Source organism: Nicotiana tabacum, chromosome 11, assembly GCF_000715075.1.
Source record: "Nicotiana tabacum cultivar K326 chromosome 11, ASM71507v2, whole genome shotgun sequence".
NCBI classification, from domain to species: domain Eukaryota; kingdom Viridiplantae; phylum Streptophyta; class Magnoliopsida; order Solanales; family Solanaceae; genus Nicotiana; species Nicotiana tabacum.
The window spans coordinates 222,192-245,928 of NC_134090.1; the positions used below are offsets into that span (position 1 = coordinate 222,192).

General features: G+C 38.2%; 1 protein-coding gene across 2 annotated transcripts in view; it reads left to right on the forward strand.

Moving 5' to 3' along the window:
- Window positions 1-1,667: 1,667 nt before the first annotated feature.
- The window catches only part of LOC107765362 (uncharacterized), a 40,162-nt gene continuing 18,092 nt past the window's right edge, over window positions 1,668-23,737 (forward strand). Inside the window, exons 1-9 of one of the 2 annotated variants that reach the window (XM_075224595.1) lie at window positions 1,668-1,871; window positions 1,970-2,021; window positions 2,137-2,173; window positions 5,463-5,579; window positions 9,715-9,962; window positions 11,383-11,535; window positions 11,632-11,788; window positions 21,894-22,033; window positions 22,689-22,724. In XM_075224595.1, the coding sequence (XP_075080696.1) occupies window positions 5,501-5,579; window positions 9,715-9,962; window positions 11,383-11,535; window positions 11,632-11,788; window positions 21,894-22,033; window positions 22,689-22,724 (813 nt within the window). In that variant the 5' untranslated portion in view covers window positions 1,668-1,871; window positions 1,970-2,021; window positions 2,137-2,173; window positions 5,463-5,500. The remainder of the gene's footprint in view (window positions 1,872-1,969; window positions 2,022-2,136; window positions 2,174-5,462; window positions 5,580-9,714; window positions 9,963-11,382; window positions 11,536-11,631; window positions 11,789-21,893; window positions 22,034-22,688; window positions 22,725-23,737) is intronic. The other variant, XM_075224594.1, reaches the window with a different exon arrangement.

Consider the following 23,737-nt stretch of genomic DNA (forward strand, 5'->3'; position numbering starts at 1 on the left):
AAGCCATATACCGGCTTACCACGCTCACTGCTTGTGAAATGTCTGGACGTGTACAAACCATTGCATATATAATATTGCCGACTGCACTGGAATAAAGAACCTGTGCCATGTACCTCTCTTCTTCCTCTGACTGCGGGGACTGAGCAGCTGATAACTTAAAATGAGCAGCAAGAAGGGTACTAACTGGTTTAGCATCTTTCATGTCAAACTTCTCCAAGACTTTCTCCAAGTACTTCTTCTGGGTTAGAAATAGCCTGTTGGCTTTTCGATCTCTTTTGATCTCCATGCCAAAAATTTTCTTAGCTGCTCCCAAATCTTTCATCTCAAATTCACTTTTCAGCTGACTTTTCAAATTGTGAATTTCTATTAAATCCTTAGCAGCAATGAGCATGTCATCAACATATAATAATAGGTACACAAATGAACCACCATTTAACTTCTGGAAATAAGCACAACTATCATACATGCTCCTCAAATAACCATGACCCAACATAAAGGAATCAAATCTTTTATACCATTGTCTTGGAGACAGCTTTAATCCGTACAAGGATTTCTTCAACAAACAAATATGATCTTATTTTTCTTCAATTTCAAATCCTTCGGGTTAATGCATGTATATTTGTTTCTCAAGTTCGCCATGTAAGAAAGTTGTCTTAACATCAAGCTGTTCTAATTCCAAATCATACTAAGGTAAGCAAGACTCAGATAGAGATATGTTTAACAACATGTGAGAAAATATCATTAAAATCAACTTCTTGTACTTGACTATAGCCCCTTGCAACTAATTGTGCCTTATACCTCACATCTTCAATCCCTGGAATACCATCCTTTTTCTTGAACACCCATTTGCAACCAACAATTCTTTTTTCTGATGGCGGCTTCACAAGAAACCAAGTATCGGGCAACCCCGATCCATAAAATAGTAAAGCCAATAAGGCATGCTGCAGGCGGGCTGCCCCGATCCATAAAATAGTAAAGCCAATAAGGCTTGCTGCAGGCGGGCAGCCCCGATCCATAAAATAGTAAAGTCAATAAGGCCTGATGTAGGCGGGCAGCCCTGATCCATATAATAGTAAAGCCAATAAGGCCTGCTGTAGGTGGGCAGCCCCGATCCATATAATAATGATGTATAAAGCCATTATGGCTTGCTGCGTTGCGCAGCTCAATCCCATAAATATCCTCACAATGGACAATTATTACTGAGTATGAAATGTATATTTTTGAATAATTAATTCATTAATAACACGACCCCATAGGTCATAAATATTGACACGTAGCCTAAACACGATCTTTATTACAAGCCTCAGCTCAATTCCTCTAACACGTGCCACATGTTTAGATAATAACATGATTATTTGATTTTTACAACTTCATAGGATTTATTCAAGACATAATTTTATCTATCGTAATTTTTAAAAATAGTTGTGTCAAAATATTTTGTTATTTTAGAAGTTCAAGACAAGCTTAATTATTTTTTTTCTATTTTATCCTTAATAATAATTATTCTCGAATGCTACAAATATCTCAGTTATGAGGTAATATTATGATTATTCAATACCAATAAGACACAAATAAAGGCAAAAATAATCAAAAATACTTCCTAATTATTACTTTTGTTCTCATTCTTCATTTTTTTAAAAATACAACATTGCATTATTAATGAGCTCGGCCAAAAAATAAAAGGAGGAGAAAAGAGAAAATCCAAAGTTATCACCCAAAAGTATTCTATTTTCTCCTTTAATTTTTTAGCCAAATAGTAGTGTGGTTCCGCCCAACGACTGGTTTCCACATCCGTCTTCACCCTTGCAAAACCATCTCTTCTGTTAGGGTTTTTCTCCCCTGAAAGGATTTCCTTCTTCTCCAGCTAACCGGTACCTACACGTCCCAGCAGTTTTCCCTAGACTTATTTGTTGCATATGAATTTTTGCTCTTTGTGATTAACTCTCAAACGTTGTTGTATTATTTTTAGGGATTCTTGGAAGCAACTAAATTATCCGGAAATGGTCTCGTCCTAATTTCAGGTAAAGCTTAAATTTTCCTTTATCCTTTTCTTTTTCTCTTTTCGCATTGGCTTAAATAGCGGTCCATAAAAACAGTTGTTGTTGATTAAGTTAAATTTTCATTTCTACCCTTTAGGTTTTTCTTAAGTTGGTGCAGAAACAGCGAACTTGAGGTACACATACTTTCTTTTTGAATATGTTAACATATTTCTGTATATATTTATTACATTAGCCAGGTACATATTTTTTTTCCTCCTTTATCAGGTACATATTTTTGTATTAAAAAATCTAAAAGGAGTAGAATAAGTTTCAGTATACTTGCGGAAAGTGATGATTCTGATTGATTTTTTAGTTTATTTTTACATTTAAAATACTTTAAATCTGAGATGAATTAAAATGGATTGACATGGTCAGTGAGGACTCATGTAGCTAACAGAAGCTTGCTGATTGGGGCGTAGTTGTTGTTTGTTGTTTTGAATATTCCTTATTAAAGTGATCTTTCTTCCTAGCATTTTGCTTTTAGGATGTATGATGACCGACTTGGGTTGTTTGGCTAATAGTAATTGTTAAGAGAAGTCTAGGTAAGCATGCAGGATAAACATTCTTTATTCTTCAGTCATCCACTGCTTATGGGTTTTCTTTTCCTCGTGTTTGGAGCTGCATTGTAGCCTCTTTGGTTATGCCAACTTTGGTGGTTTGCCTTAGTGATGAACCTTATGCTCCTGAAAGATTTGGCCACTTCTTAACAGACATATTGAAGACATTTGGTCATGGAAAATAGTTGCACAATATTGCTGAGTGATTGACTAGTCCAGGTCTAACACTGAGTTATCAACATGATTGTTTAATCAAGTCTAGGTCTTCTCCTTAATCACCAGTAAGTAGAACTGAAACATAAAGAGGATGCTGCCTATACAATAGTCATACAAGTTAAAAAATGGACCAAAACACCAGGTTGTCATGTGAACTGGAGATTTATTTTCATTATTTTATCCTATTCTGAACAAGACAACAGGCTATACAATGTCGGATTTTTTTTGTTTGATTAGATAATGGTGTTTTATTAAAGCAAGTACCAAGGAGGTACTGCAAAAGTACAACAAAGAGGGATTACATCCACAATACAATAGCTATCAGCTCATTGTTTCTATGAAGTCAACAAGCTGAGAAACCTCCCCTACAGTATGTTCCTTACACCAGGCATATAGACTAATGGAAGTTATTAAATTTTCTCCCCTATATCCTCATGTCATCTGAAAGATCCAAAAAGTGTGATATATCCTCTATTTTACAGCCCTTACACCAAAGGGTCTATCTTTCCCTCAAAACATCTTTTGTTAGTCTCTGGCAAAGCAGTCCACATTATAGTGGCCGTGGATAGTCTTCTATAACATCTTCAGCTGTCTGCACGTTCTCTGACTATCCCAGCAAATCAGCAAACTATTCACTTCCCATGGCATGACCCAACACCCTCCAAATTTGTTGTAGAAAAAGTGACCAGATTTGCCCTACTTGGTTGCAATGGAGGAACAAGTAGCTTATGCTCTCCAAAGAATTCTCATAAAAGAAACGTCTCCTGCATAAAGAAAAACCTCTTCTTTGAAGTTTAAGATTAGTCAAACAGGCACCCTTAGCTGCTACCTTCCAAGTAAGCAACTTTAGGGATGCTTTAGTCTTCCAAATCATTTTCCAAGGCCAATTCATTTCTCAGCAGCCTGCTCTCTTTTGAAGACAATTTTAGCAACGTTTAACAGAGACATCCCTGCTCTTACTAGCCGGTCAGACAAGTGTGTCATTACTACCTGCATTCAAAGAAAGAGTTTGTAGCAAGTCCAGTCAGTGTTATCAAAGGCGAAAAGCGCAAAAAAGCTCTAAGGCCCGTTGAGGCTTTAAGCGCAAAGCTCAAATAAAGCGTGAGCTTTAATGAAAAAAGGCGCAATCGGAGGAAAAAGTAAAAATATGTATATGTAGTTCAAGACCAATAATTATAAGCATGAATAACAAATACATGGACAAAAAAAGTTGAAGAAAAAATAACGATAAAGTGAAATATCAATTGTTCAGTGTTGCATTTTCAGGATTACACTCATTGGCAAGAAAAATATGCCTTAGAGCCTTGATGCGACACTGAAGCGCTCGCAAAGCGAGGGGAAGCGCTCAACATGTTTTGAGCCTCGCTTTAGGGCTTAAGCGCGCTTTAAGTGCGTCTTTGACAACACTGAATCCAGTAAAAGTGTAAGCTCCTGGATTTCCCAGCCATTGAATCTCCTCAACTGCAAGTGCCATCCATCACTAGAGAAACATTCAGCTACCGTAAAGTTTCTATTTACAGCCAGACTACGCATAGTGATATTATACTGATGATTTTTAAAGATATTTTTTCAATTTATAGAAAAAGAGCGATGAGAAAATTATGAACTTAATTTGGGGATGAAAAATTGCTCGATGCCTTATTAGATCGAAAAGTTTTCTTCTTATCCAAAACGAGACAAAGGTTGAAATGTTTTCTGTTTCTTGTAGTCTAGTAGTTTTTTTTTCAATAAAAAGATGAATATCTTATTTTTTATTAGCTGTGGTCACTTAACAAATCTCTCCTTTTTATCTTTTTATCTTTCCTGAGCCAAGGGTCTATCGGAAACAACCTCTTTACTTTTTCAAGGTAGGGGTAAGGTTTGTGTACACGCTACCCTCCCCAGAGCCCGCATGTGGGATTACACTGGGTTTGTTGTTGTTGTTGTTATTGCTTATTCCTTTATTTGTGATTGTATTTTTAATGTTCTAAATTTACATCATGTACATTGTTATTGATATTTCACGTATATATAAAGAAGTCCATAAAGCTTTAACCTACTGCCTCCGGTGCTCATACTTGTTCGGACAAAGTAAAATGCATAATCTTACAGCCTTTGGCTTTTAAAACAGTAATCATATGTTCCTAATATGCATTATTACTCAGAAAAACAATATAAGGGAGTAATCCTTTGTTCCTTATTATACAAAGAGAAAGTATTCTTTGTTTTTCTTTTTCGCTTTCTCTGGGGTCCAACCACTAAGCGGAAAATTAGTTAATTTACTTGATGTCTTGTTTTGCTTGAGGAGACTTGGGCCTCTTCTTCGTCTTCATTGTTTATGAGTACAGATTTCTTTTCTTACCGAAACAAAGATTGGAAGATGCAAAAAAATTAAGAGAATGTCAAACTTTTGACTTGATGAATGTCTTTAATAACATAGATTGAAGGGTTGGCTGGCTCTTAAATGTGGAATATGCTTATTTCATGATTTTACCTTCAATTTGATAGTTCAGTCCTACTTTTCTTTTGTCTGTTTCATCTTAGTTTTATCTTTAAATGGACATGATTTCCTGGTTTCCTAATTGCTAATTCTCGGAACCTGCTCTCTTTGATAATATTCTTTGTAAAAATGATTTCCTAATATTTGTGTTTCATGTTTATCTGGTATTAGCAGGGATTAATAACCCAAAAAATAACTTTACTTGGAGGATGGGTGACGATGCTTTTGATGGCCAGCTATTGGCTGAAAAGTTGTCTAAGCTTAACAGTTCACAGCAAAGCATAGAATGTATCCTTTTTGCTTATGAAGGTTATACTTCATGCATATGTTACTCGATTATTTTTTGGGACAGAATTCACCGATGAGTAATTTGGGATTTGACATGGTAGCGCAGGGGATTATGTTCCCGTTTCCAGCTTTAATCTATTACTAGCATTGTTATTGGCACTTCAACAACAACAACAACCTAGTAAAATCTCACAAGTGCCTATTTTAGGCACTTCAATCCTAAAGTAGTTGTCCTCCTTGACTTAACTACCTAAGGGCTGGGGCTGTCACTTGTATCCACTTGCTATGTTAGCTGCTATCCTTTTTGCTTTCGTTCTTTAGTGTAAATAATTATTTTTATCTCTCTTCTAAATTGAGATAATTCTAGACCCGCCTCTGGTTCAAAAATTACCTTAGCTTGTGAGCTTGTGTGACCCTGTTGTACATATTTCTGCACCATTTTACTGCTACTTCGCAAAAATAAGATTTAATACAGCTAAAAAGAGGTCTTATTCGCTCTCACCATATTATATATTAAAAAGAGACAATTCATAAATAAATACTTCTCTTGTAAATTTTATGACTTAAATCTTATTTTTGTACATAACACTTATAGAAGCGCATCTTAATTTAAATGTAATATGTTAATAGTGCTTAATTTTTGCAATTAATTGTTATATTGGTATTTAGGAATTCTGTATAAAAATTAATATTTAGTTGAACATAGTGTTTAAGATAAACTTTTTTTGGTAAGTAAAAATTTATTACCGCCTGAAAGTGTTTAGGGTAAAATTTAATATTAGCAAAGGTCACCATGCCGCTATTAGGTTCTTAAACTTTTTATTTTTCGTCTCAAATATGCTAAATGCTATATTATAAGTTTAGGTGAGCAAATTTATTTAGAAAGTAAATTATAAAGTTAATTAAGTTGGATGTTAGAATTAATACATCGATAAAATGGATATTTCCAGATGTTAGCTAAGTTACTTGAACTAAAGGGTCAAACAAGTGGCTGATTTAGAAAGGGAAAATTTCTAACATAAAATTGCCAAGAATGTGGCAAGATTCATCTTAAAAAAAATTCATGAATGACGCATCTTTAGCAGATTATTGTGTATAAAGTTGAAGGCAATATACTTTATCAAAGAGGCTAACAACTCCAATACGAGAAGCCTTTTTTTTTTTGCCGGTGAATTTTATTCACCAAGACAAATAGTTTTTACTTGTCTCTCTCGTCACATGGTATCAGAGCTGAGGAGAGAAAACACCATGTGTGGGTCAATGTACTCGATAGAAATCTTTTCGGTAAGTTTGTGCTTCCGCTCGTTGCATTGAGTTTGGTCTTAGCCCGGTTGTCCAATTAGACGCTTCATCTTGATGAGGGTGACGTAGTGATCAAGATCAAGGTGGATCTATGTAGTAGGTTCGGGGTGGCACGCCACCCGCAAGCTTCGCCGGGAAATCTATGTGTATATGTATAATAAATGGTAAAGATATAAAGTGCCAGTGGAAAAGGTCCATCTTTTCCTCCCATTGGGCGAGAGTTCCAATTCCGGTGAGAGCAAATTTTTTTGCTTGCATTTAGTCTAAAGAGACTTGAGTACATTGACACGACACATTAGTTGACACTTTCTTTTTAAATGTTTGACTTTTTTGTTTGTTTGTTTAAGTAGAAACTAATAGGATAAATAATAGTAAACATGTTCTTTTTAGGATATGCTCTTAGAATTAAATAATAGAAAGTTAGAAACCATCTTTTTATGATCTTTTCTCAATCTCTCTCTAATAAAACAAAACCCATTCCTTCAAACTCGTCAACACCACCACCACCACCACCACCACAACATACCTAGTGTAATCCCACAAGTGGGGTATGGGGAGGACAATGTGTACGCAACCTTACCCCTACTTGTGCAGGTAGAGAGGCTGTTTCCGATAGACCCTCGACTCAAAGCAAGCTGCATGATCATTCACAACAGAATAGAGAAAGAAACAAAGTAGCGAAAAAGTCAAAGAAGCAGTAACACCAACAAAATAATGGAAAAACCAGAGCAAAACCAACCAGGTAGTAATAGAAATCTAGGAATATGGAAATACGAGGATAACGCTACCACTACTTAAATGAAAGGAAAGACACTCGACTGCCTACTACACTTCTACCCTAATTTTCGACCCCTACACCCTTCTATCAAGGGTCACGTTCTCGGTAAGCTGAAGATGCGTCATGTCCTGCCAAATCACCTCTCCCTATTACTTCTTCAGACTACCTCCATCCTCCAAACTCGTAATTATTGAGCATCTTTAGAATATGAAAACTCGTCGTGGACAATGATAAATGAATGATGTATATTTATGATATTAGTAATATTATTGGAAGTTTTATGCTTTGCGCCAAGCACTCATAATTATTTATCTTCATGCGCCGCTTGTCATAAAAAAAAAGTAACGTTGGACGCGAGACGGGAGAGCGAGAAATAGTGGCACTGACTGCCAAAGATACAAAAAGACAAGAAAACTTAGTCGAGCATGTAGTATTAGGCTGTCCATAAGTTGCGGGTGATAGGTGCTATTTGAGTTTCCCCCTAGATCGGAGAGGTAATGATGCCATATTGAATTAATTGGGCGTCTCATCTACAATGTTAAGCTGTTAGAGAAGAAAAACTTCTATTTATTTAATTATTTCTTAACACGCCTCCTCATGTGTGAACATATTCTTTTTTATTGAACTTGGCACATAGAAACACTTTGTTCTTAGGTGGGTATGAGACTTCTAACCCAAGCTCTCTATTGCTCTGGTACTATTTAAAGAAACAAAAGCTAAGAAGGAGTTAGGAATTTTTTTGGGGCTTGATCTTGATATTTAGCAATAGGGGCTCTAGCTTAATATAGCACATGAAGTCAAGAAATTGTTCTCCTACTATGACGTAGAGAATATCGTTGAATATCATATACTCCTCTGTTCCAGTTTATGTGAACCTTTTCGCTTTTTAATTGTCAATTTGACTAATCTTTGAAGCTTAATTGAATTAGATTAACTCAATATTTTAAAGTTAAAATTTAGATATTCAAAAACTATACGAAAAATACTATAAGTTGCAATTCTTCTAATGTCAATATGATGAAAAAATGCATTTCAAAATGTTGGTCAAAGTCTACATAGTTTGAATTTCAAAAAGAAGTTTCACTTAAACTGAAACGGAGGAGTAATATTTTTGCAATGTTCTGCTATTTAAACACAATAAATCTGGTCATTGTTGTGAATCTAGAATACCATGTGCCCAGTAGTATCAGCCATTTACCCCACTTCCCCTCTAAATTTCATCAGGCGGTCACGCTAGAGACATAAACAATCATGGATAATTAAATTATGAAATCCTTCTAGTATTGGTCAATAGTTCTAATCAAGCATATTTTTGTTCTAATCTTATTTCTGTTGTCATGGATTTTTTATTTTAGAGGGAGGCTAATGTGATTTTTTAAGCTAGAGGATAAGTGTGAGTTTTGTTAATTATAGTGGAAGTCAATGTACTTAACCTTTTTATTTACTGATTAAGAAAAAATGAAAAGATCATTTGAGAGGTGCTAAGTGTTCCATATTGCTTTGGGGAATGGGTAGTTGTCTCCTTATATAGTCATATGCAATCCTCTCTCATGAGCTAGTTTAAAAAGTCCATTTTTTAAACATGGTATTAGAGATATACCGATTCCAATTCTGGGTTAGCCAGTGTTGGGTGTGTGGGGGAGTGTTAAGTATCCCACATTTGGTTGATATAATCTATTGTTGTCTCATTATATGATGTTTGCTAATCCTCACCCCATGAACTAGCTTTTAGGTTTGAGTAAGGCCCAATGTCCATTTTCTTAACTAGATGGGTACAATTTTATTTTGACGATATCTTATGTAGTAGAAATAGTATAACTTCTATCTATTCGGGAAATATTATTCAATGATGACCAAAATACAAAAGCTACGACAACTGGAGGGAGTATTATTTTTTTCAAAATACTCTGGACGTCAGCAATGCAGTCTGTTTTGGTACTTCTAGCAGAAACTTTGTTCTTTTTGTCTTTAAGAAGCTTTTGGTATCATGAAGGGCTATTTTTGATGTAGAGTGTTTCTTTCAGCTTTGGTATGATCTTCTTAACATTTTATCAGCTTTGTCAAGGTGGTGCATTTCATATCGTAAGAAAGCCAAGCAGATTGTTGAAACGTGGGATAAGTTGTTCAGATCTGCACAGCGGGAGCAACGTGTTTCATTTCTGTACTTAGCCAATGATATTCTGCAGAATAGTCGGCGCAAGGGCAGTGAGTTTGTTAATGAGTTCTGGAAGGTCCTTCCCACGTCTGTGAAGCATGTTTATGAAAGTGGTGATGAAAATGGGAAGAAAGCGGCTTCTAGACTGGTAATCCCTTTTCTGCTTTCTGGTAGGTGTATTTGTTTGTTGTTAAGTTAGTGCTTAATGACAAATGAGAAATCAACTTGTGCATCAGTTAGCCTGAAGCTAGGAAAATTGTGTGAAGCTACTTTTGGTTCACAAATATAATATATATATATATGTGTGTGTGTGTGTGTATATATATATATTATATTTGTGTTGTTGGAAGTCGGCCTTATGATGAAGCTCTTCTGTCACCTTGTTTTTTGGTTCTTACCACAACTGAAAGTCTGCTGTTACGTGGAAAGTTGGATACCACAACTGAGAAAGCTCTCTTTCCCTTCATTGTGCTTTAGAAAGGAGCGAGAAATATTTGCCGAAGTTGTTTTTTTACTCATCTTCCTATATCAAATTTTTTTTTCTATCCAAAAACAAACAAATTAAAAATGATAGAATATGATGTAAGGGCGGATATATATATATTGAGTTTATGATGCTACATGCATGCAGGTCAAGATTTTAACATTTAGTTTCAAACTTTTTTTCTTTGTGAAGGCATGGAATTGACCCAGTGTTGTCATTAGATGTATTTATTTATGTATGACGATTGTGTCTGAGCCAGCTTGCGCGCTCATAAGATTTTTATATTTTTCTTTCACTATGTAACTAGAGCAATATTCTTACCAGCAGTGAGAGATAAAGTCTGTAACAGGCTTTACAAGCCTAAAGAACCTCAAATAGTTATGTTGGGTCGTATTCTGCTGCTAGTTTTTCTAAAATCACCTTCTGGTGGTACTCGAGTAGTGCCAACTGTTGCATTGAAGTCTGAGAAGTCGCTCATACCCATTAGTATTAAGGGGCATTGTTTTTATTGTTGTTACGTGGTTAAGTTGTTGTTGACAATAGAAAGAAAAAGGGTCAATTATACACCTGTTTAACCGAACTCAAAAAAGGCTGTGCGGTGTCAATCTAATTCCATCTAGTTAATTCCTAAAATGTTTTACTATGGTTGCTAATTAGGCCATGAATCCTAGAAGAAAGCCACTCACATTCTCTTCGAATTCCTCTAGAATTCTTGTAACATGTGGGAAAGCCACAAGTAGAACACTGTTTCACTCTACTCCAATGCTTGGACTATCTCACATCTTTGACAGCCCCCTTAAAGTTTGTCTAGAACCTGGTCTCATGGTGATGAAAAGCACACCTTAGTGCCTTGGTGCTTGAACTAAAGCTGCCTAAGTGGGGTGAAACACTTGACATGTCATCTTGTTTTATTAAGATAAGGTGCTATTAGATCTGCAGTTACTAAGAAACTCCTTCACCGTATCTCTTTATTTTTGTTTTGTTGATTTTAAGCTTACTGTCTGTCGAAGCCCATGTCACTACTTTCTTATTCCGTTCTGTTTCCTATTTGGTTTCTTCTTTTTTTCCTCCCGGGTAATATCAGGTTAATATATGGGAAGAGAGAAAAGTTTTTGGATCCAGGGGTCAGAATCTTAAAGACGAAGTGTTGGGCAAGACTCCTGGTCCGTCAGTAAGCAATGGGAAGAGCTCAAATCCTATCAAAGTTGTGAAAAAGGATGCTCACTCAGTAAGGATTGTGAGTATCAAACGCATATTTTCTGCTCAAAATTCATGCTGGTTTGTTGTCAAGGCTGTATAGGTAATCTGCATGTTTTGTTAATTTCAACATCAGAAATTGGCTGTTGGCTGTACTCCAGAAAAAATTGTAACAGCATTCCAACTAGTTCATGATGAAAATGTGAATGAGGAAGATGCTTTGAACAAGTGCAAAGATGCAGTTTTTTGTGCTGGGGAAATGGAGAGTGATATTGAAAACCTTACTTCCCAAGGTAAAAGAGTAAATTATCTGCTGGAATAAAGTAACTCAGAGTGAAGAATACCTCAATCTTTTCTGTCTCTTAAATTGACGCTGCACATCCATTTTGTGTCATTTTTTTGGTTATAGTGGAGATATCTCTTGCATTCCGGGCACTAGATTTTCAAGTTTATTTTTGCTGTAAGTGGACTATCTGCTTTGTTTGCGAGCTATATGATGTTTATCCTTTGAGAGAGCTTTCTGGTGAAAAGATGATTTATCTGCCAGGAGTCTCTCTTTGTGATTGATGAGTAATTGTCTGTAGAGGTTCACAGCCAACAACTCTGTGAGAAGGCACGGGAGAAAATATGTTAGTGATATTGGATGATAAATACAATACAAGAGGTCCCTATTTATAGCTATACACTACAAGGAGATATTACTCCTCTTCCAATGTGGGACAAGACTACACTATACATATCTATAAACTAACACTCCCCCTCAAGCCGGTGCATACACATCATATGTACCGAGCTTGTTACACATGTAATTAATACGAGAACCAGTAAGAGACTTAGTGAAAATATCTGCTAGTTGATCATTCGACTTTACAAACTTTGTAACAATATCTCCTGAAAGTATTTTTTTTCTGACAAAGTGACAGTCGATCTCAATGTGTTTAGTCCTCTCATGGAACACCGGATTTGACGCAATATGAAGAGCAGCTTGGTTATCACACACTAGTTCCATCTTGCTGATTTTTCCGAACTTTAACTCCTTGAGCAATTGCTTGACCCAAACTAACTCACACGTCGCCATAGCCATGGCCCGATATTCGGCTTCGGCGCTAGATCGAGCAACTACATTCTGTTTCTTGCTCTTCCACGAGACCAAATTACCTCCTACTAGAACACAATATCCAGACGTAGAACGTCTATCAAAAGGTGATCCTGCCTAATTAGCATCTGTGTACCCAACAATCTGCTCGTGGCCTCGATCCTCGAATAGTAATTCTTTGCCTGGAGCTGACTTTATATACCGAAGAATGCGAACAACTGCATCCCAGTGACTATTACAGGGAGAATCCATAAACTGACTTACAACACTCACCGGAAAAGAAATGTCAGGTCTAATCACTGTGAGGTAATTCAATTTGCCAACCAACATTCTATATCTCGTAGGGTCTCTAAGAGGCTCCCCCTGTCCAGGCAAAAGCTTAGCATTCGGATCCATAGGAGAGTCAATAGGTCTGCAACCCATCATTCCAGTCTCCTCAAGAATGTCTAAGGCATACTTCCGCTGTGAAATAACAATACCTGAGCTAGACTGAGCGACCTCAATACCTAGAAAATACTTCAATCTGCCCAGATCCTTAGTCTGGAAGTGCTGAAAGAGATGTTGCTTCAGATTAGTAATACCATCCTGATCATTACCAGTAATAACAATATCATCAACATAAACTACTAGATAAATACACAGATTAGGAGCAGAGTGCCGATAAAACACAGAGTGATCAGCCTCACTACGAGTCATGCCGAACTCCTGAATAATTGTGCTGAACTTACCAAACCAAGCTCGAGGGGACTGTTTCAAACCATATAGTGACTTGCGCAATCTGCACACACAACCATTAAACTCCTCCTGAGCAACAAAACCAGGTGGTTGCTCTATATAATTTTCTTCCTCAAGATCACCGTGGAGAAAAGCATTCTTAATGTCTAACTGATAAAGAGGCCAATGACGTACATCAGCCATGGACAAAAAGAGACGAACAGATGCTACTTTAGCCACGGGAGAGAAAGTATCATTATAATCAAGCCCAAAAATCTGAGTATATCCTTTTGCAACAAGACGAGCCTTAAGCCGATCAACCTGGCCATCCGGGCCGACTTTGACTGCATAAACCCAACGACAACCAACAGTAGACTTACCTGCAGGAAGAGGAACAAGCTCCCAAGTGTCACTCGCATGTAAAGCAGACATCTCGTCAATCATAGCATGTCGCCATCCTGGATGAGATAGTGCCTCACCTGTAGACTTAGGGATAGAAACAGTGGACAAAGAAGATATAAAAGTATAATGTGGTGACGACAGACGATGATAACTTAAACCGACATAGTGGGGATTAGGATTAAGTGTGGATCGTACACCTTTGCGGAGTGCAATTGGTTGACTAAGAGGAGACAAGTCTGCAGTAGGTGCAGAATCTGATGCGGGGCGTGAATCACCTGGGCCTGATGCTGGATGTGGACGACGATGATAAGTCAAGAGTGGTGGAATTGCAGAAGGTTGAACTGGATTATGTGGAGGAACTGGAGCTATAGGTGGTGAAGCTACAACCGGAGCTGTAGGTGGTGGAACTGGAGCTATAGGTGGTAGAGCTACAACTGGAGCTATAGGTGGTGGAGCTACAACTGGAGCTGTAGGTGGTGGAGCTGGAGTGACTGAATCTCCAAAAGATGAAACTGGTAGTACCTCAGAAATATCTAAGTGATGACCTGAACCTGTGAAGTATGATTGGGTTTCAAAGAAGGTAACATCAGCGGACATAAGGTACCGCTGGAGGTCAGGAGAGTAGCATCGATACCCTTTTTGTGTTCTCGAGAAACCCAGAAATACGCACTTAAGAGCACGAGGAGCTAACTTATCTGTTCCTGGAGTAAGGTTATGGACAAAACAAGTGCTTCCAAAGATACGGGGTGGAAGAGAGAACAAAGGTAAGTGGGGAAGCATGACAGAGAATGGAACTTGGTTCTGGATAGCTGAAGATGGCATACGATTAATAAGATAGCAAGATGTAAGAACGGCATCCCCCCAAAAACGCAACGGAGCATGAGATTGTATGAGTAGGGTACGAGCAGTTTCAATAAGATGTCTATTCTTTCTTAAAGCTACCCCATTTTGTTGAGATGTGTACGGACAAGATGTTTGATGAATAATCCCATGAGATTTCATAAACTGCTGAAATGGGGAAGACAAATACTCTCGGGCATTATTACTACGAAATGTGCGAATAGAAACCCCAAATTGATTTTGAATTTCAGCCTGGAAGGTCTGGAAAATAGAAAACAGCTCATATCGATTTTTTATCAAAAATATCCAAGTGCACCTGGAATAATCATCAATGAAACTGACAAAGTAGCGGAATCCTAAGGTGGAACTGACCCGACTAGGACCCCAAACATCTGAATGGACTAAAGTAAAAGGTGATTCTGCTCGATTATCAAGACGTCGAGGGAAATGGGAGCGGGTATGCTTACCGAGCTAACATGACTCACACTCTAGAGCTGACAAGTGAGATAAACAACATACCATTTTCTGAAGTTTTGACAAATTGGGATGTCCCAACCGTTTATGTAATTAATCTGGTGATTCAGTAACAGGACAAGTTGTAGAAGGAAGACAAGATGTGAGTCCATGTGATTTAGCAAGGATAAGGTAATAAAGTCCGCTTGATTCACGCCCGGTACCAATGATCCGCCCCATACTGCGTTCCTGTATAAAAACATGGTCATCAAGAAATAAAACATCGCATTTAAGTGATTTGGCTAAGCGACTAACAACTATGAGATTAAAAGGACTATTGGGAACATAAAGGACTGAATCTTAAGGTAAGGAAGGAAGTGGGCTTGCTTGACCTATTGCAGTTGCCATGGTTTGAGACCCATTGGCCATTGTGACTTTTGGAAGAGATTGAGAATACGAAATAGTAGTGAAAAGTGATTTGTTACCAGAAATATGATCTGATGCACCTGAATCAATGACCCAAGACTCAGAGGATGAAGATTGGGAGAAACAAGTCACGCTATTACCTGTTTGAACAACAGAAGCTATCTCAGAAGATGTCTGCTTACATGCTTTATACTGAAGGAACTCAATATACTCTGCTAAAGAAACCATCCGACTATTCAAAGCATCGGTTCCCATGTCGCTACAATTTGTAGTAGTAGGGTTAACTTGAAATATTGGAAATAAGTAACTCCTGTAAGAAAACTGAAGAAATAGTTTGAAAAACACTGTTTGCAGCCGGAAAATAGAACATTGTTCTGTGCCGGAAACACTGTTCACGCCGGAAACACTGTAGCTCGTCGGAAAATTTCAAAGTTGTCGGAATTTGTTGTAACCAGGATGGATAGACTCGGAATTCCTTTGCGAGCAAGCTGTCCTGAAGAAATATTTTCAAAAAATGGCCAGAAAGGTCACTGTTCACGCCGGAAAAATATAAAAGTGGCCGGAATTTGATTTGAATTAGATGGGTAGGCTCGGAATTTTGAGGAGGGCACACTGTCCTGAAGAAGTTTCGCGAAAAAATGGCCGGAACCCTCGCCGGAAAAGTTGTTGCCGGCGCGTGGAGGAGCGTGGCGGCTTTTTTGCCGGATAAAATTTTAGGGGTTGGTAGTCGGAGGGTGATCTACCTCGTGGTGGTGTTGGTTTTAGCACAACACCGACAAAAAGTGACTTTCACTTAGACAAGTCTTAGGTCACCGGAAAAATTACACGATGACTTAGTTCTTTCTTCCCGGTTAACGCTGGAATGACGCACATCGATCTTTTCTCACTAATGCTCTGATACCATGTGAGAAGACACGGGAGAAAATATGTTATTGATATTGGATGATAAATACAATACAAGAGGTCCCTATTTATAGCTATACACTACAAGGAGATATTACTCCTCTTCCATTGTGGGACAAGACTACACTATACATATCTATAAACTAACAAACTCTTTTGCTCTTTGAAGTAATCAATACTTTTGATCAACTGCTGCAAGTTGATATCTACTTTTTGGAGAATCACATTAGTGATTGTTTAGGAATACGAGGCAACGAAAAACCAAGGAAAGAAAAAAGAATACACCAAAATGCAAGTGCTGCACCATATGCTGGTGGTTGTTTCTTGTTGCAATTGTATGCAACGGAAAAATCCGCAAATAATGAATTAGGAAACAATTATGACATTTCGTGCTCATTTTCAAACTTTTGCTTTATTACTCCCATCATCCGGTTAAGGATCCACAAGAAAGGTGACAAGATTCGAACCTATGGTCGGTCTGCCCCCTGACCTGCAGGGTTGAGCGTTTGTGGCAGGTGTATGGGATGTCACAAGATCCGAGACTAGTTGGATCTTGAGCACTCGTCCACCCTATGTATATGCAAATTGTGTATGTTTAGGTGCACATACCTTGGCATTATCAGTTTGTTTCAGCAAGTGACAGCCTGAAACTTTTAATCTACTATATATTTATTATTAGTATGTTAATATATAAGTGTGAGAATGCACGGGAGAAAAATCTATTATTGATATTCTATTTAATTATAATAGAATGAGCCCTATTTATATAATACATATCATACTCCTATTCTATGTGGGACTAGGACTAATTCATATTATTTACATAACTATCTAACAATAAGTATTGAGCCGGGGGTCTTTCGGAAACAACCTCTCAACCTTCAAGGTAACCTTCAAGGTAGGCGTAAAGTCTGCGCACACACTACTCTCCAGTGGGATTATACTGGGTTTGTTGTTCTTGTTCTTGCATGTTAATATATAAGTACCTTGAAACTTCTAATGCTACTAGCTCTCGAGAACTGTTCTCTGTCTTTCGTGATGAGTAGAATTTATTTCGATGAAAAAGGAACCCGTGGGTAGTAAAGTGATATAAGAGGAGAATTTTCTTGCTAGCATGACTAACTTTAACATAATCCTAGTTCATATTAACTCGTGGTTCGAGGCCATCAAGAAAGGCAACGACATAAGCCACTGGGCTTTGGTCCAATGATGTAGGTAGTATAGCCCGACATGTGTGGTAGGCACATGCTACAAGTTAAAATCATGATGCGGAACCAAATTTGGTATGTAACTGGAGAAGGGTTAGAAGAACATGCTCATTATCCATCGTGTTTCGAAACTGAAAAACAACAGATTTCATGGTTATAAAAAGATAAAGATAGGCATAAGCACCGATTACCATTAGCTTTCAAAGATTGTCCAGTAACCAAACCCTTCGGGGTGGCCGAGTTGGTTGAGTAGGGGACTTCCCAAATATGAGATCTAGGGTTTGAAACCACTTGCATACATCCTCGGTCGAGCCCGTAGCACGGGGGTTGCCTAGTGCGGTTTACCTTTCTGTGTGGTTTGCGGGCTATTATACAGGAACGAGGTTTACCCTATGCACACGAGTAGCGGCTGTGGGTTTCTTTGTTATAAAAAGATTGTCCAGTAACCAAGGATCATACTTGCAAATTTCAGAGGGTGCTCACAAAGTAAAGACCAAACAGTTTCAAGTCATTAATGACATGCTCAACAATAACAACCCAGTGGATTCCCACAAGTGGGGTTTGGAGAGGATAGGATGTATGCAACCTTACCTTACCCTGGACGGGTAGAAAAGTTATTTCCGATAGACCCTCAACTAAAGAAAAGATGAAAGACGCATTGATAACAAGTAATAACAATACAAGATATTAAGAAAACTGAAACCAAGATAGCAAAAGAGCTGTATGTAGTAATAGCAATCTAAGGATAAAATGATATCATACTAACACTAATACTATTGAACTAAGGAAGACGGAAATGCTCGACTACCTACTAACCTTCTACCTTAATTTTCAACCTCCACACCCTACTATTAAGGGTCATGTCCTCGGTTAGCTCAAGCTGCGCCATGTCCCGCCTGATCACCTCTCCCAAGACTTCTTTGGCCTACCCTTTCTCTTACCCACCAAGACCAACCTCTCACACCTCTTGACTCCTCCTGACTGGGGCATCTATGCTTCTCCTTTTAACATGCCCGAACCATCTTAGCCTCGCCTCTCGCATGTTATCCTCCACGGGGGCCATTCCCACCTTGTTCCGAATAGCTTCATTCTTAATTTTATCAAACTTAGTATGCCCACACATCCATCTCAACATCCTCATTTCAGCTACTTTCATCTTCCACCAGAAAAACCCTTCGATACCCCCAACATCTTTCTCGCCGCCTTTCTAATACAATCCGCTGTCATAGTCCACGTACAACTCGTGTCCCTACTACTCCTCCAGGCCCCGATAGCCAGCAACTTCTCCCCCAACTTCTGAACATTGTCCTTAGTCAATGCACCCCACCTGATTCTAGGTAGACCAGACACAACCCTCTTCCTCCTCGTTCGCCTGGTCTCTAAGTCCATAACCAATAGCCTATGCTGACCTGATCTCAACTATGTTTATTTTGAAATGGCAATTGACATCTTTGATCACTTAAAAGGTTCCAATAGTGGAGATGTAAAGTTGAGGAAGATTTGTGCTTCAAGAGAATTTCATGCTTCAAAAATGTCACCGGCATAAAATAAATCAGTGAACCTGGTAGCTTAAGCTTTTAGACGAGATTATAACAAAGTTCAACATGGTAACAACACAATAGAGGTCTTGTGTGTCGATTCCACTTCCATCCATAAACTAGAAACTTCTATGAGCAAGAAAGAAAAATTACAAGTCCTTTGTGAGGGGTCATTGCACACCTAAAATCGGTAATTAAAATTATTCTCTCTCTAACCGCTTAAGTTCTTAGATGTCGTGGTGACACAATTTAGTAAGAATTCTTTTTGGGGTAGAGAAAACATGGAGGCCAAGACAATGTTGTTAGAAGGTATACTTGGTTGGGTGAACTCTAAGACGACCTAGACTTCTCCTATATACAACTGATTTCTTAAATAAAGAAGTTGTTACTCTGATAAAAATAAAAAATAAAAATATAGAAGCCGTTTATTCAACAATAGTCAAAGGAGATGGGAGAGGTGGACAAGCTGGAGTTTTACAATCCGAAACACCGCATGAAGTTATAGTATGGAGATGCTATTTGCATTGAACTATATGAAGTTGATGGAAGCAACTATTACCTTGCCAAAAATTACCAAAATCTCCACATCATTGGCATGTGTACTGAGGAGGGAGAATTTTACGGGGAGGGTGAGAGCGGGGTTGACGAAGACTGGTAAGGAATATTTTGGAGGAGGAAAGATGGGAGGAATAAATAGGCGGTGGAGTCACCTTAAGTAGTTGGGTAATCAAGAAAATCTTGGGATCAAAAGATTTTTGGGGTTGTGATTTGAAGGTTCTGAGGAATTGATCTTTCTATCTTAGGGATGTAAAGATGAAACGGAGTGAGGTTAGCACCGGGGATAGGGGAAGAAAGATAAGAGTGGGTTGCAAATGAAAATAGGGAGGGAGTAAAAAAGAAATGTGTGTTATGGTGTTCTATGAAAGGTGAGGAAGAAGGGGCACAAGAGGACCGGGGGGGGGGGGTTCTGATTTGATTTACTGGGTATGAGTTGAAACATACTATCATGGGATGTTTGGGCTTTGTGTGACCTTAATGAAAGAGGTGTAGTTTGGTTTAGATGTGAAAGCAGACAAACTAACATGGGAAAGTTTAACAAATGAAGATAGAAGCCTTTTGAGGGGCAGAGATGTGGGCAGATTGGAGATATCGAGAAGAGGTGCTTCAAGAGCTATTACGGTCATGTGAAAAATGAGGTGGGTAGTGGCTCAGGAGTATAATAGGTGTACACACAATTTCGCTTGTATCTAAGTGCTTAGCTAGTGGTTTTATTTGGGACTTTCCATGAGTGATGAGGCTGTGGGGACTCTTGAAAGGTTTTCTTTTGGGCAGGAGCTAAGTGCTAGTAACAAGACTACTGAAAACTGGGAGGTTTCATGTGTGGCAGAGGGTGATTCCTGCATAATAACAGATCTCGGTGCCACAATTATTCCAGGCATCGTTGAATTCAGAGATTTCGCTTACACGCAAGCTGCTGATCAATTGCCTCTGTTAGGCTACATTCACCTGCCAAGGGCAAAGGAACAAAGGTCTAGTTCGAGACAGGCAGTTCCTTGTGACTGGCAGATGGGAGACGTTAAAAAATCTAGCTCAAGCTCCAAAAGGTCGCGGTAGACCATACTCCTATTGTATACCTGTTATGCTTTATTGTGAAAAGCTGTACAACAAGAACAACCCAGTAGAGTTTGTGGAACTATCAAGTCAATGCACCCTACATATCGATTCACTGTAAACCTAAGCTTAAGAAATTGAAGGAGGGTCTAAGAAAATGGAATAGAGGAGTCTATGGGGAAGGCCATGTCAACTTATCTTAATATTCAATATCTTTAAGATAGTTGCTATCTCGGAAGTAAAAATTGTTGCTTGTGAATTCTCCTGCAGCTTAATGTGACACTAATACATCTCTGCTCTTAAAATTTTCCGGCATTTACCTTCTCAGTTTCCCAAATTTTTCCCCAGTATAATACTCCAGCTTTGCCATCTCAAGCTTTAACTGGGAGAAATATAGGAATTTGAATTAAGGGTGCTGTTGAGCTGTTGCCTATTTACAATAGATAAGAACTTTCTCAAAGAAAATACTTACTCATCCTAGGAGATCGAGATTTGCCAGTATTGACGTTATCATGTAACTCACGGTACAAACATATCATGTATTAAGCAAATATGTTAATTTGGATATGACTGCAATATGTTGTTTGTATTAAAGGTACTCTTGAGCTAGTTGCTTAATTGCATTGACAATCCATTTAAAAAATTTTATTAGCAAGAAAATTGATTAACTATAGCTGGATTTGAAGGTGGACTACAATGTTGGGAATAAACAACAAGCAGGTCGCCTTCTGTAAGATTTATGGATGAACTTGGAGAAGCCCTTAGAGTTCAGGGTCACAGGAAAGATTAGTCCTTGATTTCTGTTTATACTTGCATTGCATAATCATGAACTCCATCATCAAAGGCAGATTTAGGATTTCTTGAACATGGGTGCACCACTAAAAAAAGTAGAAAAGAAAGTATTAAGTGGGAATCGATCCGTGTTCCTCTATTAGTAGGTGCACCATTTAGTCTTTTTGGAACATAGGTGCCAACACGTGATATTAGTAAATTCTAGAAAATACGTGCATAAAATACCTAGTTTGGCGGAAAGACTATGGGTTCACGTGCCCCATGATTTGGGCTATACATCCACCCCTGTTCATCATGCTGTATTTTATCTTTCTTGCTATCACTTTGTTGCTTCTGAACTAGAAGTTTTTCTTGACCAAAGTAATTGCTCTTTTTAAAACTTCTGACATTGTGTTTTGCGCTGATTGTTGCTCAGGAAATCTCCAGGGTTCTGAATTGATGGATAAGATGCAAGAGCAGGAAAACATACTTCAGCAATGTGTCAGCCAGCTTGAGAATGCTGAATCATTGAGAGTTACCTTGATTTCTCAGCTGAAAGATGCACTTCAAGATCAAGTACAGTTTTTCTCATATCATCTCCCCCTCCCCCCCCCCCCCAAAACACACACACACACACACTCACACACACACACAACAAACCCCAACAAAACAACAACCACCCCAGTGTAATCCCATAAGTGGGGTTTAGGGAAGGTAGTGAGTACGCAAACCTTACCCTTACCTCCACTTTCCGGTAGACCCTCGGCTCTAGAAAAGATGAAGAAGCATTTGCAGCAAGCATTAACTACAACAAGATAATATGATATCCGAAGCGAAAGAAATAACATGAAGTAAAAGCAAACTACGAATAACGAATTACAAGCATAATACTAATACTACTAGTATTGGAAAGAAATATGCTCAACTACCTACTAACCTTCTACCCTAGTCCTTGACCTCCACACCCTCCTATCAAGGGTCATGTCCTCGGTAAGCTTAAGCCAAAAAAAAAAAAGAAAGAAAGAAAAAATAGCAAAAACATAATCTAACCCCTTGTGTAACACCTATCACTATGATTTTCATAATCCTCTCTAGACCTTCTATGTTTACCTTACATTTGACAAGGGGTATATAGCAGAGAAAAACTACACAAAAAGCTACATGACTGCGTTTCCCATGCTCCTATTGGTGGCTAACCAAGTTCAGTTCCTAATGATTTTTCTATTTTCAGGAATCTAAGCTAGAGCTATTACGCAGTGGGCTGCAGGTAGACTCAATCCCAGTCTTTTATTGCTCATATCTCTATATTTTATCCATTCACATGAAAAGGGGAACAGAAAATTAGGAAAAGATAAAGCATACTAGCCAATTGGAGGTATCATACCTTTTAGGTTCTTGTCCATGGTTTTCTTTTAGATTTTATGTTCTCCAATTTCCAGTAGTAGGGCCAATTTTTGCATATCAAATTGCTGCTGTTTGCAGAACAATCTAGATAAGGCAGTTCTATACCTTTTAGAAGTCTATATGGACTTTGGTAATTTATAGCTGCTTACCTTTTAGAAGTCTATATGGACTTTGGTAATTTATAGCTGCTGTGAATAAGTAATAGTCTTTTTTTCTTTACCTTTTGTTTCATTATTTCATTCTTTATGTAATTTTAGGTGTGGAGACTGCTACAGTTGGTCTTGTTTAGTTTGTCCTTGACGACTTACTGAAAGTGATGGGGTGGGAGTAGATAAACATAGGCTGTCGTTGCCTCCAGTTATTAAGAGGTTCTGGAATTATGGAAGAAGTTTAAGAGGTTTTTGTTACCATGTGATGGGCATGGGAGATGTTCCTGAAGCAAGTCACCAAAGCTCTCTTTTGACGGGAACCTGAGGGGAGGAATAGTATCCACCAGAGCTTTATTTTGCAAAGTTATGGTTTTTGGGTGTGGAAATCCGATGGGGATGGGATAAAGCGTCACTTGAGTTTTTTTTTTTACTTGGGTGGCCATGGCATAAGGTGAGCCTAAATGGAGTAACATGGTCAGTGAGGATTCATATAGCCGACACAACTTGTTGGGAATTGAGGCATAATTGTTGTTGTTGGATGGCCATGGCTATAATTTGAGAGAAGAAGGAAAGCATGGCAGGACGGCTTGAAGCTTCAGGTTGACACTGAAAGTGGTGGCGCATATTGCTGGGTTGGGGTGTGAAGTTGGGACTGGAAAAGGATGGGTAAATGAGCTATTCGAGGTGTAGGAGATACTTAGCCGTAAGCACATTTTTTTTAATGAAG